The sequence below is a fragment of the Anser anser genome, assembly GCF_964211835.1.
Source record: "Anser anser genome assembly, chromosome: Z".
NCBI lineage: Eukaryota > Metazoa > Chordata > Aves > Anseriformes > Anatidae > Anser > Anser anser.
The window spans coordinates 33410221-33435953 of NC_139723.1; the positions used below are offsets into that span (position 1 = coordinate 33410221).

Here is a 25733-nt window from a genome sequence, read left to right on the forward strand (position 1 = left end):
AGAAAGGACAGCAGTCCTACCCTTTTGAAAAGTGACTACGTGGTGATGACTACCATTCTGCAAAAAAATGGGTTCCACAACCCTGCCTGCGTAATATGGGAAAGTTCCCCTCAAACACCCAGCGCGTGTGAGGCACCAGGAGGGAGGGACAGAGATGAGCAAAAAGGAGGGGCAGGCTGCCCTGCAGGGAGGGAGGGAGACCCATTCCTTCCCCTTGCGCTGGAGGGAAGGGTTTCTGCTCACCAGCTGCCCCTCCTGGGCCCTTGCAGCCGATGGGAGCAGCCCCAAAAGCAACCTGGATGTTATGGGAAGATGCCTGCTAGCCTCGGAGCCAGGAGCAGCCGTGAGAAGCACAGCTGGCATCCTCGAAGTGCAGCTGCGTCCCTGAGAGCCTGGCACATCCGAGACACTCTCAGTAAGTGTGAAAACAAGAAACCGCGATGGCAAATGTGAGAAACGATCTGCAGCCAGTAACACAGGCTCAGGGGAGGATCTCGGTGAGGTAGCATTTTTATTCGGGATTGCAATGGCGGGCATCCTGCAAGCAGAAGCACACAGCAACAACTGTATCATAGCCCTATATTGCCTGTTACCCAATGCTTGATTCCTCCCGTTTCCTCACTGTCTGAGTACTACAAGTTCACATCCTACCTGACACTTATTACTATGTCCTGTATGTACAGTTTTATTTGACCAACCTTTAATTTCTCCTTTTGTTTTTGGAACTGGAGGGGTCCATGATATCGTAGCTTCTTGTTCTGGCTCATTCTGCAACTGCCTGTCTTGTTTTTCCTAGCCATCCTCTTTATTTTGGGACAGTGACACCTTTCACTGTCCCCTTATCTGCTCAACATACATCCCGCTGTTACGCCTGTGCAATCACTTTTGAACGTGCAAGGTTAGTGGAATTTTCCACTGCAAAAACACAACTTTAATTCTTACAGCAAACTTATCTGGGAAGTGGAAAAGAGTCTGAAAATGTAGGAAATGGGAACTGCTATTGACTGCTGTCGCTGGAAATACAGGAAGAACAGTCTGAGAAAGTCAGAAGTGGCCTGAGAAAAAAAACAGCACCACCTATTGGGTATGCCGGGCAAAAAATAAAAGTTAGCAGCATCTATTGGCTGCCCAGATGGTGGCATCCTACATCCCCTTATGTCTCTAATGATACAAAAATGACTCACTTTCTATCCAAAATGTAGCTTCTCTCTGAGAGCTCCCCACCATGTACTTCTGTATGTGAGACCTGGATGGGCTGGACCAAAGCTGGGGGTGGCCGGCTGGCTCCAGGCTCTGCGACATGGGCCATCTTCTCGGTGAGAATCTGTCCAGCATCGATTTGCGCCACTTCTGGGAGCAATCTGATGAGTGCTATAATGCTATCATTTAGAAATAATATGTAAATTTAGGGATACATATAAGTAATTGATCATAAGTATACACCTGCTTTACTTGGGGTAATTTATCGCTATTTATAATATATACGTGCTTTACTAACAGTAATTTTTAGTAGTTTGCAATAAAGAAATTTAAGACACAGAGAAGCCTGCATGTCCTTGTGTGTTATGGAGCCTGCTGAGCCCACTGAGGCGGTGCATACAGGTGGGCACAGGGTGGGTGACGGTCCCTCTTCGTGCCACCAGCTCCCACCCTGCAGGAGCCACCAGGCAGGCAGGAGCAGGGGCCCATCCCCTCCCATCCCACAGTGCCAGGGGTGAAGGACGAGAATCTGCGTGTGACTGCTGCAGGGATGCTGCCTCTGCTCATCTCTGCGGCCCCCTGAGATTCAGCTGCTGGGAAAACAGTTAGCTGGAAACCGCACCCGATCGGGAAAGGGAGGTGGGGAAGGCAAAAGGGGAGGGAAAAGCCTCGGCTTGCCGTTTCTCTTGCTGCCACTGGTTGCTGCACATGGCTTCCCACAGCAGCACGAGGGGCTGTCAGCCAGGGGCCAGCTGGGACACGGGTTGGAGGAACCCAATCCAATTGTTTTTCTGCTGGTGAGAAAACGTGGAGCCCTACAGCAGGTGGTGGGGCATGCCTGAGGGAAAGGCTACAACACCCAGGAGGCAGAAGGCTTGGGGAGCCAGCACAGACATGCAGAGACAGTCCAACCAAACGGCTTCGGGCAGCAGAGCCGTGTGAGCTCTGCATGGGACGTCCAATGTGCTACGAGTGGAAGGGGGGCAGCAGGAGGGGACGCAGCCCTCCTCACTCAGCAATTTCACCTCCCAGCCCAGGTCCTGCCAGCACAGCCACTGCTGCGTGTGCTGGTCCCGCACCCCTGAGCACGAGAAACCCACCCACAGCACCCACCACACCAGCAGCATCCAGCACACGGGACGGGAAGTTAGCTCTTTATTTCCAGGAAAATGTTTGAAGTCACAGAGAGCTTTTCTCAGCAACAGGCATTTCATTGTACAGTGGCTGGAGGTGATCTTAAAAACCCACTTCTTGCCGTGCCACACTAAGATAAACTCATGGCGTTTTGCTGGCTGAAAGCAATGACTTGTTTGGCTTCGTATCCTGGAAGTGCTGCTATGCGATGGAAGCTTCCTACGTGGCCACTAATGAAGCTGAGACACGCAGTGTGAAGCAATTGCTAGCTGCATATTTAGCTTTCATGCAAGTGGACGGGTTTCTGCATTTTCCTGAAGGACAACTTGCTGCTCACGTAACGGCTGCGTAGCAATAGAGGATTATATCTTGCTTAGTACACTGGGACCTGGATAAACAAGCACCAGATACCACTATGGCTATAGTTTTCCTTTTACTTACAGTACTTCTGTAATGCAAAATAAGTTCCTGAAGGGTAAAAGCACTGAAGGTAGCAGGAGTAATAGAAGATGAATAAAATCCCCACAAATTGAACTCTTGTTACATGGCTGATACACCATGCACTGAGAGAGAGAAAGAGAGAGAAAGAGAGAGAGGGAAGAGGGGCAGGAGGAGCACAGAAGGGTGTCTCTGTAAGAGTGCAATTGAATGTTCTAATATGGCTGCATTAATAAACTTGAAAACTAACTTTTATCTGAAATAAAAGAGTGGAAGTCATCAGTCCTTTGAAGTTTGGAGGGGAATGAGAAAGCCAGACATCTCAGAGCAGAAGGAGAAAAGGAAGGAGGGCTGGGACCGATCAGAAAAGGACTGCAATAAATAACATTGGCATTACAAGGTGAAACAGAATGAATTTAGATGCCACGATTCAGGTTGCTTGGGTGACCGTAACTGGAGCTGCAATGAGCAATCATAACGCTGTCTTCTTACAATCACGTGTCACGGGCCAAAGCCTCGGTTAGCACACAGCGTGGATGGGTCCTGCTGGAGAAGATAGCAGCTACCAAATTCTGCAGCTACCCGATCTTGCACGCATGGCTCCGGGCTTTAGAGCAGCACCCTACCTAAAGTCCTGAAGTGAATACAGAATTATTGTCACCGTGAGGGTCCCTCAGATTTACATGGAAATGCAACTTTTCAGAACAGCTCAAAGGTTTTCATACTTTATCCCTACATATAGATTTCTTTTTGATATCTTCAAAGATGTGGACTTAGATATGGTAAATTCAGCTGTTCCTCAATTTGTCTACTCTGAACATCAATCACGTAGGGTTGTACAAAGCAGGATATGAATTCAGCAGGCCCTATCAGCTTTGGGGTTTGAAATGTTTCAGTGCTGGAGAAATGTTTTTTCTGCAGTCATACAACCTGGTTTATTGGGCCAAACATTGCTCTGACTTGCCACATGCCATCTGACAACATCAGGTACATTAAATGGAGAGAGGGACAGGACAGAACGGGCTCCTCACCATCAGGAAGAGATGCAATTAAGGCAAACGAGATCTAGCCCTTCCCTGGTTGGTCGTAAGCCTAATTAAAGTAGCAAAACAGTCCAATCAGGAATGTATTTGTAAGCCATGATTTTTTTTTTTTTTAAAAGCATGGGCATTCTCATTTTGGGTGTTGTATATTGCATTGGAAATAGGTCTAAAGTATACTGCAGGTTTTTGAAGCTGGAGCTGTTCCTCCATTACAGGTTATTCCATCTGCCATATAAAAAGAAACAAAGAATTAGAAGTACAGTCATAAGTGTCGTATAATCTCTTCTCAGTCACCACAGGAGTTTTGGGGAGTTGTAAGTTACCCACTGATCAGTGTAATATCTAAAGTACCCACATCTAGAGATATCTGCTATGCAAAGTAATTGTACATGCAAAGCTACTTTGCTTTAGAGTTAACAGAAACCTTTCTCACTTAAAAAATGATTCCTTAGTTAGGAAATAACTCTTCTGAAATTTTCCAAATCACTTACTTTCGAGATTTGAAATTGCTACCTAGGAGTGTGTTAGTGTTTTTTTTTTATTCCTCCTGCTTCACAACCTATGGGACTGGACAGCCCTTGTGTACAAAGGGATGTGTCCCTGCTCTTTTCAGGGACCTATGGACACTGCCCAGGACTTCTTGCTAGCCCCAGCTGCATGGGAGCTTGTGCTGCATGTAATACTGCTTGTTTCTCAGGCACAAGCCCCTGGGCTTTTGAGCTGATGCCCTTTCTGACACCCAGTCATGGTGTCAGGCCTGAAGACAAGGTGTATTTTGGAGTTCTTTTTAAAACCTTGCTAATTGGTCAGGATTGAGGAAACTGTTCTGGGCATCTGACTTTGCTGTGGCTACAAACCTTGCTGCAGATCCAGGAGAGTATCGCATAAGCATATTTTGAGTTAGGAATGAAACAATCAGTGTTTTTTCTGACCTTTTTGTGCCGCCATCTTCTCTTCCTCTTTTTTCTTCTCTTCCTCCAGAGCTTTCATTTTTGCATCATACTCATCAGCACGGGTCTTCCATTCATTCCTATTGTTCAGCAGCCCATCGAGCATAGGCTGAATTTCCTCATGGAAACGTGAGAATTCCTGACCAAAACAGAACCATCAGCACAATTCAGTGTGTTGCTGCTGCACCATGGCTGACCTGGAAGCTGGGACTTGAACCTCTCTACTGAGAAGGATGGGGTGTGCATGGGCATGCCTACCTTATAGACAAACGTGCACACAAAATCGATGAAACCCACTTGAAGCTTTGGAAGCTCAGCGGCTTTCCTCCTGTCCATCATGGGCTGTGGGAGGACACAAACATGCCATGATTTATGAGAGCACCGCATTGAAAAACATTCCTCTCTTTTTTTTCCCCCAAAGCTGCCTTTTTCTGTCAGCCTGGCTGCTCTGCTCTGCTGGCCATAAAGGCTCTCCACCACAACCCTCACCTTGCTTCTCAGAGGGATCAAGTGGCTCATTTCCTGTGCTGTTTCAGCAGAAATTTTAGACAACTCTTTCAGTGTACACCACGGGGAGGGGGACAGAGTATTTTCCTTGCTCCTTTTAACCAGGAGAAGGACTTAACGAGAGAAGGATTGTGTGACAAAATGCTGAAGAGTTTTCTTATTCTCTAAAACATACCTGAACACGAAATTATGTTCTCATAAGGTCATATAATTTATTGTATCATTTTTAGCGCATCTGTGGGTAGAGGGGCTATATTGGAGTCTACGTAAGTCTACTTAAATCTACTGGGTCCCTTCCAGCATGGGATATTCTATGTTTCTATGATTACAGAAAATCAAAAACATGCAGGTGGATGCAATGTCATGGATTAACTCTTGATTTTTTCACTGCCAAATTTTAAAATTTATTATTATAGCAGAAAAAAAAAAAATTTAGAAACACTGCTCTATAGTACTTCCTCTTACCAAAAGTAATTTCTGGACTCTAAAAAGTTGGTTTTTTTTTTTTCTTTTTAGTTTCTGTCTTTAGTGTAAAGTCTGCTTTCCTCTAAGTTGTAGGTATTTTGTTTTCCTCCTTCTTGTACAGGACCAGTGCAAAACCTCCAATGGGACAGTCACTCCTTGCTGTTTCACAGCCCCTGGGACCCATTCTAACTAAATGGAGAGTTGGACAAGAGGCCCTGTCACAAAGGGTCTTTTCGATCTGAATGGCCAATTTTCTGATGAATTTTGGGCAGCCTGGTAGTTTTAGGAAGAATCACAGCACCCTGAGAGAATCACTGCTTGCAGAAGGTCTCTGCTGAGACCTACTTTCTGATCTGAGCTGTTTGGATCTCATGGGATACTTACAATGGGCTGTTGCTGAAGGACACTTATTTCTAAGTCCCCTTGCTCCCAGAACTCAGCTGCTACCAGGAGAGCTACCTACGTTGCCAAGAAGAGAAAAAGAAAAGTTAGCACTGATTTTGGCTTTCTAGTTAGGACTTAGGACTCCTTTATGAAGCAAATGTCACTTCCAGCCGCTCCATCTCTTCACATCCAGCCCCAACCTTTCCGCTGCAAATGGCAGCAGTGGCAACAGGTCTGCACCTGTGTAGTGACAGCCCAACGCCAACTTATTATTGGAGCTTTTCTTCTGTTCATCTATTAAGAAATGTTTCTAATGTGTCCCCTGCAAGGATTTGCTTCACAGTCAGAGCTGTGTTTTCCTATTAGGACTTCCTCAGCTGTCCTTTTCCCATGCTGAACATGAAGGTGACTTTATTTTTTTTATCCTTCTTTAAATTTTAATGTTTGTTACTTAGCAACTGAGCAAGTACAGTTCAGAAAGGAAGTCCTAAAGGAAATCAAACAACAGATCAGCCAGCAGGTATTGCCTAAAAAAATAAAATAAATAAATTTAAAAAAATGTCGTGACATGCACGACAATATTAGCCCAATAATAGCCCAAGAAATTAAATTATCGTATTATTGTTTTTTTTATTATAATTATTATTTTCCCTTTGGTGAACATAAATTCCTACAGAATTCACAGCTTCAGTCTTAAACATTGATTTATCCATCAAAACCATCATTATTCTGAAGTATTTTCAGTAGTTTTAGTAGGAAACTTTGACTCAGTTTTCAGGCAGCTTCGAAATTTGCATTACTTTCAAGTATAAGCTAGAGAAATCTGACAGTATATCAAGTGCCTGACCTTACTCTGGACTTCCCAAGGTTTAGTGATGGCTGACAAATCACAAGCAGTCATCATCATGGCCCTAAAAACAGAAGAGAAATTAGTTTATTCTCTGGAGCCCTTACCTTGCCTCTTGTAGGCTCAGGATGCTCGTGCTCCACCCAATACCGTGTAATGTCCCAGCTCTGTGCTGATGGGGTAGATACAGGAGATGGGTTGCTGTAGCAAACTTGGACTGGGACACACATTAAGGATTGCTCGCCTGATACAAATGGATTTGCGCTAGGGAACTGCTTGCTTCTGACACTAGGAAGTTCATCACTTTGGTCACTGCTGAGCTGAACTTCTTGACTTTGGAGTAACTCATTTCAGTCCCTCATTGAGGTGTAACAGTGCAGGTCACAGTTGAGGTTATGGGTGAGCTCCATCACCAGTGCAACTTGTACTGCAGAGCATTTGCTGGTTACAACAACAGCATGGTGCAACTCTCGTTGCTATTAGGAAGAGCAAATCACAGATTGGCTTCCATTTGCTCCACCATTGTAGAATGCTCCAGCTTGTGGCAAATGTTGTGGTCTGAGACAGATCCTCCATCTTGTTAACGGGTATATGACCAGAAGGGATGTCCCACATCCAGTCAGGATTTTCCATCCAGTCAGGAAAGAAAAACTTCAAGCTTTCTTCCCTGTTTGTTTGTTTGGTTGGTTGGTTTGTTTTTGTTCGGTTTGTTTTTGTTTGTTTGTTTTCCTTGCTTCTCCAAATGATCATATTTGAGTGGACAATAAAACATCACATACTGCTCTCATGCTAAGAGAAGCACAGGAATGCAGTAACTGCACAATTCCAGAGATTTTTTTTTTTTTCCTGCTCAGCTCACATTAGAAATTTAAAACAGAGGAGTATATTATCTAGGGACCATTGCTGTTGAAGCAGAAGAATCCTTTTTAAAACTGGATATACTGTGGGCATAGGCATGTTTTGGAATTGCCACTGGTAAGCCCAGGAAGAAGGACACAACCACATCATTAATCTCTCAAGAGATAATTTACTCACATGACAACCTCTTTCTTTGTCGTCTCCAGAGACAGGTATTCAGTCCAGGCATTCATGTTATCGTATGTCTTAGACTCATCAACGATCTTCTGGAACATTGTCCTTTTCCTTTGGGGAAAAAAAAAAAAAAAGAAAAAGAAGCAACTGTGTTAAAAACAGGTGGCTGGGTTTCTAGTGGTTGTTGTCCTGGCAGTTAGGCCCTCAAGGAAGCCCCCAACAAAACCAAGCACCATCACTTGCTTGTTTTACATAAGTGAAACCATTGCAAATGGCTTAAAGAAAAAGTAAGTGTCATGGTGAGACTTGAGCAGGTTGTTTGAAAGTATGTGCTACTGCAGGTTATGCAAGCTGAGAAATGTTATTGGCTTTACTGACAACACAGGAAGGCTTTTGCCTGAATGTTAAGGAAATGGCAGAAACATAGAGCTGGCCCAGATGTTGGAGTATTTGTAAGACTACCTGTCTCTATAAATGCTGTCTGACCTTGTTAATATTATTTATATACCTAGGTATGTGTAGCAAATTCTGGGGAGGGGTTTATATACAACACACCCACATTTTGACAGGTGTGAAATCATGAAAAAAATGCTGTTTTAATGCTAGCAAGTAAGACAGTTAGGCCAGATCCACAAAGAGATTTGACGATGTTCTCTGTCCATACTGTTTTGCCTGGAATCTGATCTAAATCAAACCTTCCCTTATAGACTGTGAGCCAAAGATGGCAAAGACCAGCTTGTTCCCACCTGGTAGGGAAGTAGTGGTGTCTGCTCCCATATAAACACCCAGCCTTCAAAGTAAGAGGACTGGGTCTTAGGCTCTTCTTCATACTCTACTTTTTTTGGACTATTTATATTTTGTGTAATGATTCTTCAGCGTAAAACATAGAAGCAGTCTCTGGTCTTGGCCCTGTATTTGAAAACACGTTTTGAAAGCTCCTTGCTACTGAGGATGTCATGTGTTGCTGACTCACAGCCTTATGCCCTAGGAATTCAGTGCATGAAACTCTATGGTGTTGGGCATTTCTGACTTTTGGATGTGAAATAGACTATGAACTGCATATTCACCTATAATAGACCACTTAGTATTTGAGTTGTGCTACTTTCACAGAGAAGTTAATGAAGCCCAGGCCATGCCATTGACCATTAATAAGTATTTTTAGTGCTGACGTGATAGGTAAAAAAAACACCACAAGCATCTCTTTTTCAGTTAGGGGGTCATATAGCACAGTCTTGTTGGAAATAGAAGGCTAAAAGTCACATACATGATCTAATAAATAAAAGCTCAAAATTCTTCTGAACAATCTGAATTCTTCCCCACACCTCTTATATCAGCATTAAAAGGAGCCTTCTGGAGGAAGCATCTGTGTAGAGGATTGCCACATGGAGGGGCTCTCATAGCAAAGCATCATGTTTTGTGTTTGTACAGCACCAGCTGCTTCCTGCCCTTCACCCACAGCGTATGTGACCGACTTACTTGAAGTACAGTGCCAGATCTGTTGCTATGATGGCAATGTCCATCAGGTGAATCATGTGCTCATGCTGTCTCCGGTTGAGGTTCTGGCATATGTTCAGTGACTGAAAAATAAGCAAAGGAAGCTGCAGAATCCAAGCTCCGTGTTGCTGTGAGCTAGTGGGCATTTCCCTCTCTCAAATGTGCTTTTTAAAATTTATTTTCTAAGTTTTGCAGCTTGCTCCCCCTAAGGTGCAAGGGCTGTGAGCCCAGTTCACCATCTGTTGGTGAACTCCCCCCCTGTGCTCACTGAGCAGGGTTGGTGTCTGTAGTTTGGTACACACTTTGTGCCTAAACCACGTCTGCTCACCCCAGTGGGAATTTGCCTGAAAGTTAGCTGGGGATGTGTGTCAGCCTTGGTCCTATCAGAGGGGCTACAGGAGGAGAACCCTGTCTTTAACACTTTCCTACCGGGCTAACGACATGGCTTCTGAAGAAACCAAGCCACGCATGTAGGAAGCCTAAGGGTTTTGGTCTCTGGTGAGCAGAAATCACTTTGGGGTAGAAGGAAGTGAGGTGGCTGCAGGTTCTCAGAAACCCAAACCAGAGAAATATCCAATGCTAAGTCTCTGGGCAAGAGTCATAGCAGCTGACGGCCATGGTGTATGTTGCTAAAAGACTTTGTGGCAAGTAAATTATTCAGGATCTTACATTACAATTCATTACAAACCTCTTCAGAGAGCAAAAACTTTCCAAATTCCAAGTGATGCCTCTCTAAAATTGAGGATCCATGAAGTTTAGCTAATGGATTTTGAGATCTGGTTGCGTAAAGAGAAAAATCGAAAATGTTAGTATAGCACTTAGTTAAAAAGTCTCCCAATTGAAATTTGTCACACACACAAGTTCAACTCATTTTATGAAGGGCTTAAGAGTAATATTTTTAATAGCTAACAACTTCAGTCTAACTGGTAACAGAGAGTGACTCTGCTTATAGCTATCTGGACACTGTATAAAATATCCTTCCACCTGTGAATATCACCTAAAATGCTCAGAACAGAACTTTTATTAGTTAGTATTGCAAGCTTGTTGTTTAGTTTCTGAAGAAGTATATGTTTACATCTGGTAAAAGCAACAGGAAAACCAGCAGCCCTTGGACACTTCCCTAGCCAAAGAGCAGGACACTCTTGTATCCAAAGCACCGGCCAGCTTCACTTATGTTTTCCCAAGGCTCCAGAAATCAGTTAGATAGTACAGCCATCACTCAATAAACCTGTGACCTGACACTGCCTTAAGCCAGGAACAGAGGCCTGACTGGTCAGTGAAATCATGCAGCTCTTTCTGTGAAGCTGGTAACTACCTACCCAAAGCAGCCCTCACATCCTCACAGGTGCTAGGTTTCTCCAGACGAGGGCAGTGCTCGGCGCGTGGTGCTTTCTGCATAGATACCTTCCAGTAAAAAGCAGGCTTTGCATGTCCAGAACGCTCCCAGTAGCATCCTGAGTGTCCTGTGATACTCAGGCTACTAAATGTCTGCACTGCACTTGGTCCCCCCCTTTAACAGCAATGTAGAGCGTTGCTTTAACCAAACAGCAAAGGCCAGACTGCTAGGAGGTAAAGCAAGCCCCAGTGAGCACTGCAAAATGTTGGCTTCCCCACTGGCTGAGGCATAAGCCCAAGTGCCAAGGCAAGGTGAAAAGAGAAGTTACTTGCAAAGGAAGGTTCTTAACCTGTGTAAAACAGAGCTGTGCTGGAGTTTGCTGTGATCACAGCCTGACCCCACTCTATGCAAAAGCAGCAGGAAATGGTTGGAAGTGGCAGGAGAATGCTTACTTCATCTGGTAAAGGTTGTTGGTTCCTCTGTGGTCGATATCGTGGCACAGAGCAGCAGTTACCATTGCAAGGGCTTCTAGGTCTGTGTAGTAACGCTTCAGTTTGCCAGTCTGGAGGGTGAGAATTTGCATGCCCCCTGTTAGTATCTCTTACAGGAAAAGGTACTGGGCTGTGACTGCTCTGTGCCGGGGATCTCCGCATTGAAACAGTCCAGGAGAACTGAAAATATTTGTGAAGCTAGATACAATACATGGTACACTTAGGTTAACGTGGGGAAGCAGCTGGAAACAAAACGTTTCAGACTCAAGGATGCACGTGTGTCATGCGTATGTGCTCGATGCCCACCTGTGATGTTGGCTACCCGCTGCTCCAGCAGCCTTATGCCCTCGCGACACTTGCACTCTGATAGCCACACCTCTCCTCTCACTGGACACAAGGCTCTCTGTGTCCTTCTGGCCAGTGGGCCAGAAAGCTGAGCTGCTCAGAGGGTGGGCTGGGGGTGGTAGGTGTAATTCTGCCACCAGGCGTGCAGGGCATGCCCTCTGTACTGGGACACGGGGCTGAGCCTTTGCTGGTGTGGGGCACACGTCCAATGCCGTTTTCCTTCATGGGGCTCCTGTCACCCTGACAGCCCACGAGAAATGGCACTTGCCACAGTCATGCTAGCCAAAGACTTACACCCATGCTGTCCTCCCTTCAAATGGAGGAGGTGAGGTTGTCCTCATCCAAGCTAATGTCAGCCCAGCTGTTACTGTTAGAAACTGTTGGAGGAAGGGGAGTCCTGCAGTCCTTCCCCTACCCTGCAGAAGGGGTAACCTGGAGGCTTTTCAATGCCACACTTGTCTGTGCCCACGAGAAGTGAAGTGCTCCATTCAGTGGGTATGGCCCCAGCTTGGGTGGTAATTCATGGACTCATCACCTAAGGTGAACGGCGGCCTCATTTGGTAGAAAATGTGCTAGGAGTGACAAACGTATCCTACAACAAGATTCAAAGGGAGCCCTGCATGTCTCCAGGGTGCAACATCAGACATACTGCAGAAAAAGCTGTGCTGCAGAACTAATTGGGGTGGTGTTACCTTACCATTAGGAGCGTGAACATGGTCTGTGCAACGTTGAAGCCATGGCGCCAGTTGTGATACGTTATCTTCCGGTAGCCTTTGCTGACAGAGTACACAAACCTCACCAGAACCTGCAAATTGGGAGAGAGGGCGTTAGTTTTTGTCATGCCAGCTGACTTGTGGTTGGAGCTGGTAGCTGTTGCTCTTGGGATAAAGACCACGTATGGAAGTCATGGATGCAGATCAGAGCCGCTCTTCAGAGATGGCTCCAGGAAGGAATCAGAAACTGTAATGTTGTCAGGCTTCCCTGGCAATGCTGTCATTGCAAGGTCTAAAGTGCACTAAAGTGCACTAAAGTGGAGATGACCAAAATATAGCTCTCTACTTTCCTACATCTTTTTCCTTTCTTAAGAAAATTAAAATCACTGGGATGTCTGTGGGGGGAATGAGAAACAGCGATGGCTGGAGGAACAAAGATTTCCTCCTAGAGTTTGTGAATTTATTCAGCTTCTGTGTTTCTTTATGTTTTCATCAGTAAGACTTGTCCTTTCCATATATTCTGACTTACTAATACTTATGTTGCTTGAAAAGAGATGGCTCTTTAGGTCTAGAGAGATGGAATATATTATATCACCTATTACAATATAGGGTATTAAATAATAGTGTTGTGTTTTCTTTCCTTCTGCATTCAACTTCTTTATGTGGACAAGTTCTTGTAGCTACAGAGCTTTTCTTCACTGGTGAGGGAATAAATCATGGATGATTATTCATTTTTTAAAATCTCAGCTGCTCAAAGGAACAGCAAAGAATAGCTGTTTTTCACACCTGCATCAGAAGCCAGTTATTCCAGAGTAGATATAGTGAATGCTTTTTGCATTTGCTTGTGCTAAGTAATTCCCAAGCCCAGCCCTTCCTTTCCCTCCTACTTTCCAGCCTGCCTTTCCAGGGTGGGGGATGTCCGGCTGAAAACTCTGCGCGCAGTTACCCGGAGAACCCACTAGATGGAGGTAAGCCTCACGTGAGGCTCTGAAAAATCCCTCGGAGAGGCGCAGCGCTGCCTAAACGCCAATTTTCAGAGCCTGACAGGGGCACGGATGGCTGCAAACGGCTTTGAATTTGCAAATCGGGGTCTTTGGGGTTGAACAAGTTTCTATACTGGGGTAAGCAAGTGTTTGCATGGTGCAGTCCTCATCTGTATAGACCTGATAGCAAGCCCATACCTGTAGCAGAAGTTCAGACCGTTCAGAACAGAAGCAGATGGCTTCAATCTCCAAACCCATATTGGCCACCGCAGGTTTGAGAGTGGGTTCCTTGCTTTCAGCAGGGCTTGGGGACTCAGGATGCCAGCCCCTCTGCCTGCAAGCCCACAGCAACCCAGACCTCTGCCTGATTTCTGAGCTGCTGGCTGACCCGTGCCTGTGGGCACGGGACAAGGTGGGAGTTCCTGTGCACTGCCAGCTCCTACCTCCTGCGGGATCTGGAACTTCTTCACCACGCCAAGCTCGTAGTACATCTGAATGCCGCACTTCACCAGCTCCAGCTCGGTGCAGTCGAAATCGGAGAACCTGAACTCATAGATTTCGAACTTGGTGGGCCCTGGGAGTTCTTCTTTCTGCAAAAGAGGTGGAAGGGTTTGTTGCTGTGACATTTATGCTGTACCTAGAAACACCTGGAAGTGTTTTTTCTAAATAAAAAATTATCAGTCTGATTGTGCTTGGAACCATCCCTTTTAGTATTAAATGCAGATTGTCATGATAACCCTATTAGTGGGGGAAGAGGTAAAGCATTTTTGGTCAATCTTGAGAAATACTGCTTGCTTTCTGTTAAGCACTCTTCTTTTTGATTTGATTAGGTTGGAGACTCCAAAGTTGTCAGGTCTTACAGGAGAAGTCTTAAGGTTCCTTATTTGCTCTAGTGAACAAAATGTGTGATATGTCAAGGCCGCTGACGTGCTCCCAGATGGACATTGAACCTCCTGAGATAAAGAGTCACAGAGCAGTCACTTTCTGGGAGCTGGGAAGGCATTCTCTGCTACATGACCATAAAGGCCTCACACTTGCACAGCACAGGAAGGGTGGGGCGTGCTTCACCTTCACCCTTCACCGGGTGCCCTGCTGTTGTGTACTGGCGTGCCAGCACTGGCAACTCTTTCCTGACCCCGCCCAGGCAGTATTTGTTTGGCATCACTTCCAATTCCAGAAATACATTGCCCTTACCAGGATACTTGCCAGCTCCTCTTCCTCACACTCATTTGGCTCCTTCCCCAGCTTTTCTCGCGTTGGCTGCAAAGAGCACGGACATTTTACATTGACTACTGTATTCCACAGGACTTTGTGCTGTGCTGCTTTAGATCAATCTAGGGTGAACCTACTATGGGAGGCAGCTCTCATATGCAGATCATGTTTTCTTTCCAGACCTTGCTTTTATTTCTGCTGTTTTAACATGTTCTTCTTTGTAGGAATGTCCTACCTTTCATTGATTTTGGCTTGGTTTTCCTCCACTTGCCAAAATTCCCCTATAAAATTCCCAGTGTCTCAGTTGTGTTCAGTAACCCCACATCCTCTGTACCGAAGAGGTTTTGGGACATAAATTAGCTCCTCTTTCACCCCCCACAGCCCACCTCACAGTCACACAGCACAGGAAGCTCACACCCTGGAGGTGGTGAGCTCACCTCCAGGGCTGGCTTTTCTGAGGAAAATAGAAATGGCTCAGCGCAGCCTGCTGAGGTGAAGGGCAGACCACAACTGGCCTCAAGCCAAACGAAGACTTGTTCTGCCATTGTGCAGTAACTGCTGCCTGGGCACAGCCTGTACGCTGTGGTGGCTGGAAGCATTTCTGAGGTATGGGAGACCTGTGTCCACAGACACAGCTGCTGTTTGGCACTGACCAGGCCTGTATGCAAATGCCAGGCCAGTATGCTCATGGGTGTGCTGCACTTTGCAAGGCATTACCAGAATTTCCTGAATTTCATCCTTGTCACACTTCACATGGTAGAGCACCATATCCTGGGCAATGTCTTTCCGGTTCTCCAGCTTGTTCATCTTATCATATGTATCTGTGTTGAGTACGGACCAGCCCAGAAACTGTGTCAGGGACTTGGAGAGAAGAAAAATGAGAAACGGTAAACTAACCAAAGCATCTCCACACCACATGATGTATTTTTGTAACAACGTAAGCTTCATGCTGGCTCCAAGTCTAGCAATGCACAATCACGCCTCTGCTCCCAACCACTACTTGCTCTTCAGCACAGCAGCGCCCCAGCTGATGGATCTGACTAGGTCTCAAGAGTGTCCACATGACGAAGGTTTGAGGACCCTCTGTCATGTTCAGCATACAGAAAGCTACTTATGTGTTGTTACAGGTGTTCAGTATAGTACTCCATGCCTATGGAAAGGCTGGTGTCATAACCATGACAGCAGGTCAGGAACCTTTGTATCGAGGGAGAGCAAGACAATCTCATCACCTTTCACATCTGTTTACTCACACTCTGTGTTTGCACTCAGCTTGTTTGCTGTTCAGCGGCCAATTCCAACTGATTTTTTTGCTTGGTCATTTTGTTTGATAGTAAAAGTCTATTTCAGGAAATGCTCTAGTTGATAATAGATGCCAAGAGCTGGATGTTTGTATTGGACTGAAACTAGCATAGAAATATTTCTCAGCCACAAGGACTTTGATGAAAGCTGCTGTTGGTAGATTCAATAGCTGGACACACTTTGTATCACAGCCACACAGATTACTCAGGTGTAACTGCTGGAGGGAATTGCCCAGCTGTATCTGATCACAGGTCAAAATGGTCTTGTTACTACATCATGGCTGCTCACAGCTAGGCAGTCAATCTAAGAATGACAAAACAAAATGATCTGAATACAGCTGAGTTTTCAAAACTTTCAAACACCCATCATTTCATTTAGATGCTTTCAAAACTTTCAAGCTATTACTGTGTAATACCTGTATAAGCAACAAATAAACTTACTTAGCTGCAGAACACTGGGGGACTTTTTGCAGGGCTGCAATGCGAAAAAGTGATCTCTCAACCATATGAACTACTTCTAGCCATAGCAAGGAACTATACCTCCATAAGGGTCTCGTCCTGTTCATCAAACGGTTTCCCATCTTTTCTGTTATAAAACGTGACAACACCAACAATTTCTTCCTTTTTGTTGACTATTGGCATGGAGAGAACATTTTTGATAGTCCATCCTGATTCGTCTAGAGGACCTTCCTTGAAGCAATAGCAAGCAGAAAGACACCATGTACTTAATGTGTTTTCTAAACACAGCAGCAATCCCATTTTACATCATGACCTATGGCTAAAGACATTTTTGTGTGCCTAATATTGACTGTAAATTACATTTCTGTAAGAAAAGTAGAATACTTGATAGAATTTGAAGTGTGCACATTACCTGAAAGTTAAACATCTCATCTGCAGCAGCATTCATAATGTTGCAAATCTAGGGGATTAAAGAATAAATAAATAAATAAATAAATAATATATATATAGAGAGTATAATTTTAACAATGAGAAGTTTAAATATCAAACAAAAATCTGAACTGACGAAAAGCAGTATTGGTCAGGCTTCAATTCAGAAAACATTAATGGAGTCCAAACTATGTACTTACAAATCCACTTTCAGCCACATATGTTGGCAGTCCAGTTACTAGTGCCCAGTGATCTGGGGTAGGATTTCTGATTGAAAGAAAAATTAAAAAGAGAATTAAGGATATAAATTTATTGAAGGACAATGATGATCTCAGAGATTAAATGTTTTCAGCTGGTTGCACGATCCACATATACACATTTCATTCTCAGTTACTAAGCAGTCCTATTACTTTCAAACCTGCCTATGTGTGCTAGCATAAATTTTTCATGTAAATATTTTCATAGTAAATATTTTCCTTCAAGGATTCAGTACAGATTAGCACATACAATATCTTAGTCTGCAGAATATTTGACTTAAGAAAAAAACTGTTCTCAGTAGTGGGGTTCATGTTTCAGAGCTACAGCATACAGAAAGATAAAAGAAAGTTTCTGGTTAAAAGAGTCTGCCAGACTGACCACTGCTGTATCTAAGTAATGGGGGCCTTTCTTGAAGCATGAAGGTGGATATCCAATTTACACCAATGCGAAGTGGGGTGACCAGAACTGGGCAAAATTTCCATTATGTCAGATTTGTCAGTCACTTGACATTTAACCACATCCTACGCTGGTGGGAGAAGATAGAGAATGAGAGTGCTGAGGGATGCAAGAAAGAATTTAAAGAGGTGAAGAGCAGGTGTATATCTATAGATGGAAGGGAGATATATGAGGAGGAAAGGAGCTGGCTGGGCACATAATAATGGGCTAGGAAGCTTGATCAGTGAATTGCTCTTTCACCAGCCCCTGCAAGTGCAGTCAGCTGCTTTTCTCTTCTCACCTTTTGTTAAGTGAGGGGAAAGCAGAGAGAAAGATGTCATACAGAATTAGTTTGGAGAGTTAAACGACCAGAGTAGAGAGTGCTTTGTGAAGAATGTCTTCTCAGAGCCAAGGGGAAATGGTGCCCGAGGCTCCTCTGAAAAATTCAGTGGCAAGAAGAGAAGGTGGTTTTCAGAAGGAGGGAGTCTCAGTGTAGGGTCGAGAGAGGAGGAAAGGTCAGAGACAAATTTGAGGTGGAATGACCAGAAGAGAAGAAAGAAGCAAGGGAGCTGGAGGATAGGCGGGGAAACAGGAGAGACCTTGAGTGGTCAGGAGGGTACCAGAGGGATGGCAGGCAGGGCTGGGACAGCAGGTGCCTCAACACCAGGGCAAGATGCATGGACTCAGCCACTGACATGGGGTAGGCACCAAGGAGGAGTTACAACTTGACCTGGCATGGAGAATAGTAAAACTGCAGGTAGTCAAATCAGTTAATGCTTGGGCATAAAAAATTGTATGTTGCAGTGACTCTTGGAGACTAACTTACAAGTCAGGATCCCACTGCCCTGGAAGAAATCTCTGTCCCACAAAATGTGAGACAAAGCATCAGCTTACAATCTGGCTTCTTACTCAGTCTCCAGTTGGTTCTTTGCATATCTCCTTAGGAAGGTCTTTAAATCAGAAATAACCCTTGTTTTAGCTGCACCCTGTTAGAACCAAGCACACACAAACAGTAACAGTAGGCTGGGCACTTACGGGATGACTTTAATGTCTTCTTTTCCATGTAATATATAATCAATGACTTTGTAAAAGACTATTTCCTACAAGTAAAAAGAAAAGCACTGTTAAAATGAGAGGTGAGACAATCCAGCCAGACAAGAGAGACTTCAAGAAATCTGATTATCACTTACTCTGCCATCCGGAGTGCGAGGTCCTGAGTAGGGAGGAACTTCTCCCAGCAGGACTGGCCACAGATCAAAAAATTCCTATGTTTCAAATGAAAGAAGCATATTTAGGGTGGAAAAATGCATTATACACACGACTCCATTCAGTGAACAGTGAGAGCTGCACTCACAGAGCAAGCAGCTATTTCAGTATTTGCCCTGTTCTTCATTTCCCAGAGTGTGGCTACAAGGCTGACTTGCTACCTTGCTAAAGTCAAAAAACACCTTTTCTTAGGCTGCATTATAAAGCTGACCAAAGAGTCTTTACTACACTAATGATCTTTTAATATGTCTCTTCACAAGACCAAGTGCTATAAAGGCTCTGCCAATGTGCTGGAGATCAAAGTCAATGGTAGCCTCAGTTAGCCTGACCATAGTGTAAAGCAGGGCTCCTATGAAAATATTTCTGTGTAACCCCCTCATAAAGCTTGTCAATCAGCTTGCAAGCAATCAGATCAAATCAGAGTGGCAGAAGTAACTCAGCTTTTTATAAGTTTGCATTTTCATGAAACCAAATTTCACCTAAAAGCCTGGATAATATGGATATGGATGAGAGTGTGGCTGCTTTGGTGCTGCAGTGCTCCACAGGCATCTCACTGTATTTCTGGCATACACAGTCTTGGTAAGGCTGTGCATGTGCTTCAGGCTTTGACCAGGATTGTTGTTCAATGGTCATACATATTTGCCCCTCCTCTGTCTTCCCAGTCTCTAGCTCCTTAGGCAGTCCAGTGATAAGCTCTTTCCTCTCCCTCTCTTTTCTTTATCCCAGACTTTTCATTTGTACAATGGAAGAAAAAATGCCAAACATAGTAGGAAATGACCTAAATCTATCTTGGACTTTGGCTACCCTAATAAACATTATCCCTACAAATCACCCACCAGTGGATAGCAGAAAGGCCGAAAGACATACAGCTCATATGTGAACACTTACCTTCTGCTTGGTCATGTCCAGAAGGCCTACTGAGTACCTGTCACAGTTGAGGTATGCTCTCACTGTGTAGAATGCCTTGTGGAACTGCCTCTCAATATCTGTCAGTTCCTCAAAAACCTTATTAGCTGACCACAACAGCACCTGAAGGGTAAAAAGCAAACGTAAGCATAGCCTCCCCTTGAAACCTGGACTTCCCAAATGTGTTTGTATTAACAAGGAAACTTTTTTTTTTTTAATGCTACTTTTCCTGAAAAGTGCAATAGCAATACGTACCGCAAAATGTAAAAGCGTTGCTTATTCTCACTGGGAATTACTAAGGAAGCATGCGCTCTGAGGAATGGTCATGCCATCATGGAGCACTATGTTAAAGTCAAATCTTGCACCGGTAGTGGTACCAAACAAATAGACTGCCCTACTTACTTCTTTTTTATCAATTAGTAAAATCTTGCATCCAAACATAGCTAACGCTAAGGTTGCAATATCTGGAATGAAGGTTGGAAATATCTGAATGAACACTTTCCTTGAAGCCTTGGCACAGCTGTCTTGTGTGTGCATCAGCCTACAACCCACTTCCCCATGCTGTGCTATGTGGAGGCATCCTTAAGAAAGCTGTTGCTAATAGACTACTATTTCATTTGTAAAAATTGAGGTTATGCAGTGAATTAGGCAGATATTTCTGGTAAAAAATGGAGGGTCTTTGTGGGCCAAAGGGAGAACTTCATCATCACTGAAACGGAAATGCCTAGCTTAACTAGTGCCTGCATGCCTGTCGAGGCTCTACTAGACCAGAGCCCAGGAGACAGCAGTGGCAGCACTTCAAAAGCACTGACAGCTGTTACCTGAAGCTGTCTGCACCCGTGCCTGGGACACGAGGCACTATTACATGGCCAAAGGCAGGAAAAGAGTGCATCACTGCTTCACTGGGGACTAGTAGATACTGTTCACAATTCTGACCTGCATTGGTCTCTGTTTCCAATCCATGAGATAGGAAAACTCCACCACACTTCAGAGCCTGACATGCTAAATGCCACCAGCCTTTCAGCAACCCGTAGATAGGATAGTGTTGTTGTCATGCAAATCGTTAGTGGAAAATTAGCAATGGCTTATTTTTGCTGTTTTACAGTGTGCAACAAAAAAGGCTCAAACCCACAAATGCAGTGAGAAGGACTGTAAGAAACACCTGTAGAAAGACCAGTTCATGGAACAATGAAAAGAAGTCTAGCAAAACGTTATGTGGTCTTCTAATAAGACTCTTATTGAGTATGCACCAGCAGCCTGAATTGTCTTTGCACAAGCCATTTTACTTACAGTATGACTGAGGTTTTGTGGTTGAGACCTTGCAATATTGTAATCCTAGACTATCTTCAAAAATGTCATTTTTGTTGAAACAATTCAACATTTTGTCTGTACTTAATCTGTATTTAGATACTCCTGGGTTCAAGTCCAGAGAAGAACAGCCTGCAGGAGGCATTAGACCTTTCATGTCTTGCATATCCACTTTGCTTTCTAGCGCCTTCCTTGCCTCCTCCAGTTCTACTCAACTTCTACTGCATTACTGCTAAGCCCACAAGTGGAATAAACCTGAACTAATTCTACCTTATTTTAATTACTCAGCATTGTTAGATGGCTCTATCACCTGACCATTATTCATAGTTTTAGGATCACTGAAAGAATTAGACAACGAACATGAGATGATGAATTGTTAAATGTAGGTGCTGAAAAAAGCTTCAGAAATAAACTTTCATTCTCCATCCATTTGCTGAAACAGACATTCATCCTCCTATGGACTGGTGATGAGAAAATGACTGCCATGAAGCGTAGTCTTAATTACACATCCTCCTCAATGACAACCCTTTGTCTGCTGCAGAAAGTGATCACATGGATTCACATCCATCCCGAAAAATTCACGAAGCAAATCATGGAAAAGAATCATGGCTGAATTTGTACTTTTCAAAATACCCTAAGTCCATCATTTATATTAATTTCTACCAAAGGAGGCAAAGAGAACAGTCATGTGAGAATCATTTTACTGTCACTAAGAAGATATTCTAAAGTGTGGGGTTTTTTTTGGTTGTTTTTTTGTTGTTTTGTTTTTAATAATCACACAAGGAGAAAATACTGCATTCTTAATTGTTTTCGGAGATCTTTTAGTGCTGATGTATGAAGTGGCTAAATGCATCAGGAGTATTTCATAGACTGAACTCAAAAAAACCTCTGTAGCTCAGTCCTGCTGAAGGTGGTACCACTGCTTCAGCTCCTGAAGTCTGGCCAAGAAAAGCAGGCAGAGAAACTAATGAGGGACTCTGAGGAAGGAGCAGTATCTGAAAGCATCTGTGGACACCTTCTTCTTTCTGCTCTTCAGGCACAGATCTCTGAAGCAGATCAGCTTCGTTTTTGAAACCAGAAAAACTGGGTTTGACTTTGAGATACAGCCCAATCTGCTTTTTTGCTCTTACCTGGCCTCTTCGAGTCTCACAATTGTGAAGGTAACTCAAGTGATAGATTTTCAAGTTTAAGGATGCAAAATTCAGGTACTTCAGGAAAAGCTGTAAAGGCAAACAATGCGATTTAGTCAAATGCAGTAGCAGCCTCGTGTATACTGGATTTCATAACACCACTATAGCAACGTCATGGTAATTCCCCTGGATAAATGCTTTGCTTTGCACCAGTGTGAGGTAAGGCTTATCCCACAGTAATTTCCCTGAAAGATTTCTGAGATAAGCATCCTCATAATAAGCCTCATCTGTTACAGGGTGAGTCCCCTGTAGGGAAATTTTCACCCATGGTGCTTCAGTAAAGCAGACATCCCTAGTATTATGAGGAAGAATCCATGTTATATAGCAAAAGCGACAACTGCTTGATAGAAACTGAGCTACTGACCACTTACTGTTTCATCAGAGCTGGTGAAGTATGGGCCGTTCAGCTTATTAAGAGCCAAAATGACAGCAACTAGATCTTTGCCGTTCAAGATCGGTGTTGCAAGGATGCTTTTTGTAGTGTAGTCTGTGAGCTCATCAACAAATGGACTGAACTGGGCACACTGTTCAAAGGAGAATTTACAAATTAAGCACTTAACACAACATCTGTAGTCTTAAAGCCAAACCGAAGCACAGCCTAGATAAGCTGCCTAGTGAAAGCTTTGTTCAGTTATTGAAGAAGATAAATGAATAAGAAAATTGGACAACGTACAGGTGATAAAGCTAGTACAAAGAGAAACTGGCCGTAGCTTTTGATTATTAGAAAGTGCAACACATGCACTTTTTCGCTTTTTGCAAAGATCTTGCTGATCAAGAGCTCTAATGTGTTGGACTTTGCCATGAGGAGTCTCCACTAACCATCCTCAGGTGATTTATATCCTTTATTGAACCTTCTGCATCCTTTCCTCCAACACTGAATTGACACTGTGAGGTGCATATAACCAGTTTCTATGCTGTGCTGCATAGCCACAGTTTTTAAACCAGTGCTTTCTAGTACAGTCATGATGAACGCTTACCCCCCTCTCAATTTTCTTCTGCTTCACCCTGGCCCCTGAAACTGCTGCTGGTTTGCAGACTCCATGGAGCTATATAGTCATCGGTTCTCTTGAAAAATATTTTCCAGAGGATTCCCTCCCCTGTTGCTGTGAGCATCATCATCCTTAGTCTTACATGCACAGTGTCTAGCTGTTACTTCACCTCTCCTTCATGCAGCAGCAGACATGAGAAACCGACCTATCACCACTGTATGTGATGGTGGTTTTTGGCTGATATTGGAAACCAGAGAAAAAAAACGTGGTAGTGACCATAGCATGAACCACGATGATGATGAGCCTTTCATGTTCATGGGATGGAAGGCAGGTTATCCCAGGGATACACAATTGACACCAGCGACACATGGTTCCTGGCACTCTCTTCCTGCCCCAGGAGCGTCTTGGTCGGGGTTGCAAGGTGCACATAGCACCAGCACAGTTTGGCTGCCCAGGGAGTCCTGTCCTTTAGGGAATCACCATTCGAACCACCAGGAGAGCGCTAGGTCATGCTGTAGGAGCAGCATAAAGGGAACTCAACCAGTAGTTGCTTATGCAAATGTCACTGTCCCCCTCATGCCAAAAGAAAATGAGGCTCAGAAAGTGTAATGTGGGGAAGGCACATAGCCCAATGTCCCGCACAGTGCCTTATTGACATCCTCTTTCTCACCTGCTGACAGGGAGTGCAGGGATGGCCTTGCTGACCCAAGATCATCTCCCTGTTCTGCTGAACATCTTGTCAGCTACAATTCCTTTTATTTGAAGAGAAAAAGCCCAGAGCTTTAACTCCTCAGACCACACTAGGGAGGCCGCACCTGAAAGAATAATCACTCCCTAGTGCCCCTTCTCCCCATATATCCCCCACTGTTGGCCTTCCCTGCCAACTAAGGCAGACCAAGCATTTAACTGTCTGTGTTTCCTTAAGAAGAATTGATGTAAGAATAGCAGCACCTGAAAGAACTAGAGTTGGATTGCAGCACTTGGCTGACAGTCTGAAATCCTTCCTTATTCTTGGAGAAATGCCTGAAGAGTGAGCCTTAAACATTTTAAGTTATACACTGATGCAAATTTTGCAAAAGAGTGGTTGCAAAACCAAATCCATATCTTAGCATGTTCCATGGAGGGCAACAAAGATATTGCCGAAGCTTTTGCATATGCTCATCCTGAGCAACAAATGGATGGATAAACAGATGGTCTCTTTGTAACTAGCAAACAATAGATTGAGTAATCCCAAATGCCATATTTGGGTCACATGGATTTTAGTTTTATACCTATGATTAGAACAAGCGGATTGTAATTGCTGCCATTCAGATTTACATGATTCAAAGTATGAGTATGAGGGGTAAATACTGTCATGAAAGCATAAGACTAAAACATGAAAATTCCTTGGATCCCTCCTGGTATTGCAGTGTGAAGTGGCTACTGAAAGAGTGGTTTTTAGTCCAAGTATACCTCTTACTGCCTCTGATGAAGACCAGTCATACACAGGTTGCAGTTAACTCACCTGCTCCAAGGTCCACGCCTTTGGTTGACAAAAATGCTTCTAAAGGTCCTTGGCCCAAACTGCATCAGACAACAAACACTTCCAAATGTCATGAGTGGTGGAAACCCCTTTATGGACTCATCGTAAAGGGTTTTTCCCTGACTGTTACTCATGGAAGGAAGATAAATGTGTGTGGAAAATTCTAGGTGCATTCAGTGCAGATCTGACTGTACCTCACTCCCTCTTCTCTGCTGCACTAGGAGTGATTTATTTATTTTTAACGAAATAGGTACGGTGTGACAGAGCACATGTATGAAGGCATTAATGTCCAGTGTAATTGAACGTGCTTAGCTTCACCTTGCTCCATAAGTGAAATTGGAAGCAACTTACATGCTGTCTGCTGGTGCTTTGGTTTCCACTATACAGCAATTACAAGGCAAGAAGAGTGATCAAGCACCAAGATTCCCTGATATCGCTTGACCCCTTAGAACAAGTAAGCATGCAAGCATTTTGTCTACAGAGTGAATGAATAAATGCCAGACCTACCTCGCTGACATCCTTGATATTCATGGTTTTCTTGGTTTGTGCAACGTAGCCCACAATGCCTATGTCCAACGGATAGACTATCTCGCAGTCTGGGGAGACAAGGCATTCCTCCAGCGTGCTTCCCTCTTGGATGTTGAAAAGCCTTGTTGCCAGTTCAGGTGTGCCGTTTCTCTGCCTGTACATGAAAAGACTACAGCGGTCCGCATGAATAAGGGACCTGATTCTTCTTAAGGTCTTGAAAACAACTTTCTCCATGTTGATGCTTTCTTGCATGTCTTGGATCAACTCAAAAAGTATATCACTTTCATTGTCATCCCAGGACTCTGTTTTCAGTTTCTTCTCAAAGTACTGCTTGGCAAAAGCAGGGTTTCCATCAAGAAACTTTTCCACGTCGTCTTCACTAATGCTCATTGTGAATGTCCTGGATCTTGTAACAGGTAGTACTCCAAGGATGCGATCTATGTGAGGAGCAGTCTTATCTCTGATCTAGTTCCTAAATTTTCATAATAGAAGATGTTGCTTCCAGAACAACCAAGGATAAGGTAGCACTGCAAAGAGAGACTGTCATCAGGAAGGTATTCCTTTATACTGC

The 25733-nt window shown here is 44.0% G+C and overlaps 1 protein-coding gene across 1 annotated transcript; it reads right to left on the bottom strand.

Moving 5' to 3' along the window:
- Positions 1–1841: 1841 nt before the first annotated feature.
- On the bottom strand, positions 1842–25567 carry PDE6B (phosphodiesterase 6B). The gene is made up of 22 exons (XM_083816524.1): positions 25142–25567; positions 22495–22647; positions 22064–22153; positions 19608–19748; positions 18644–18718; positions 18489–18553; positions 16961–17027; positions 16744–16791; positions 16413–16562; positions 15292–15435; positions 14557–14622; positions 13806–13952; positions 12364–12471; positions 11283–11392; positions 10183–10270; positions 9477–9577; positions 8004–8111; positions 6969–7032; positions 6122–6196; positions 5024–5107; positions 4748–4904; positions 1842–4040 (listed from the first exon to the last, which is right to left on the bottom strand). The coding sequence occupies exons 1-22, from the start codon at positions 25550–25552 to the stop codon at positions 3982–3984; spliced, it is 2511 nt and encodes an 836-aa protein (XP_083672650.1). The 5' UTR covers positions 25553–25567; the 3' UTR covers positions 1842–3981.
- Between the last annotated feature and the right edge of the window lie 166 nt (positions 25568–25733).

What these genes read in the sequence shown, in the direction of transcription:
- PDE6B (XM_083816524.1), bottom strand. Translation starts at nt 25,552, where the DNA reads ATGAGCATTAGTGAAGACGACGTGGAAAAGTTTCTTGATGGAAACCCT. An exon ending in GTGAGACTCGAAGAGGCCAG is followed by an intron (nt 19,749 to 22,063) that starts GTAAGAGCAAAA and finishes TTTACCCTTCAG; the next exon opens with GTGCTGTTGTGGTCAGCTAA. An exon ending in CCATGTTCACGCTCCTAATG is followed by an intron (nt 11,393 to 12,363) that starts GTAAGGTAACAC and finishes CTCACCCTCCAG; the next exon opens with ACTGGCAAACTGAAGCGTTA.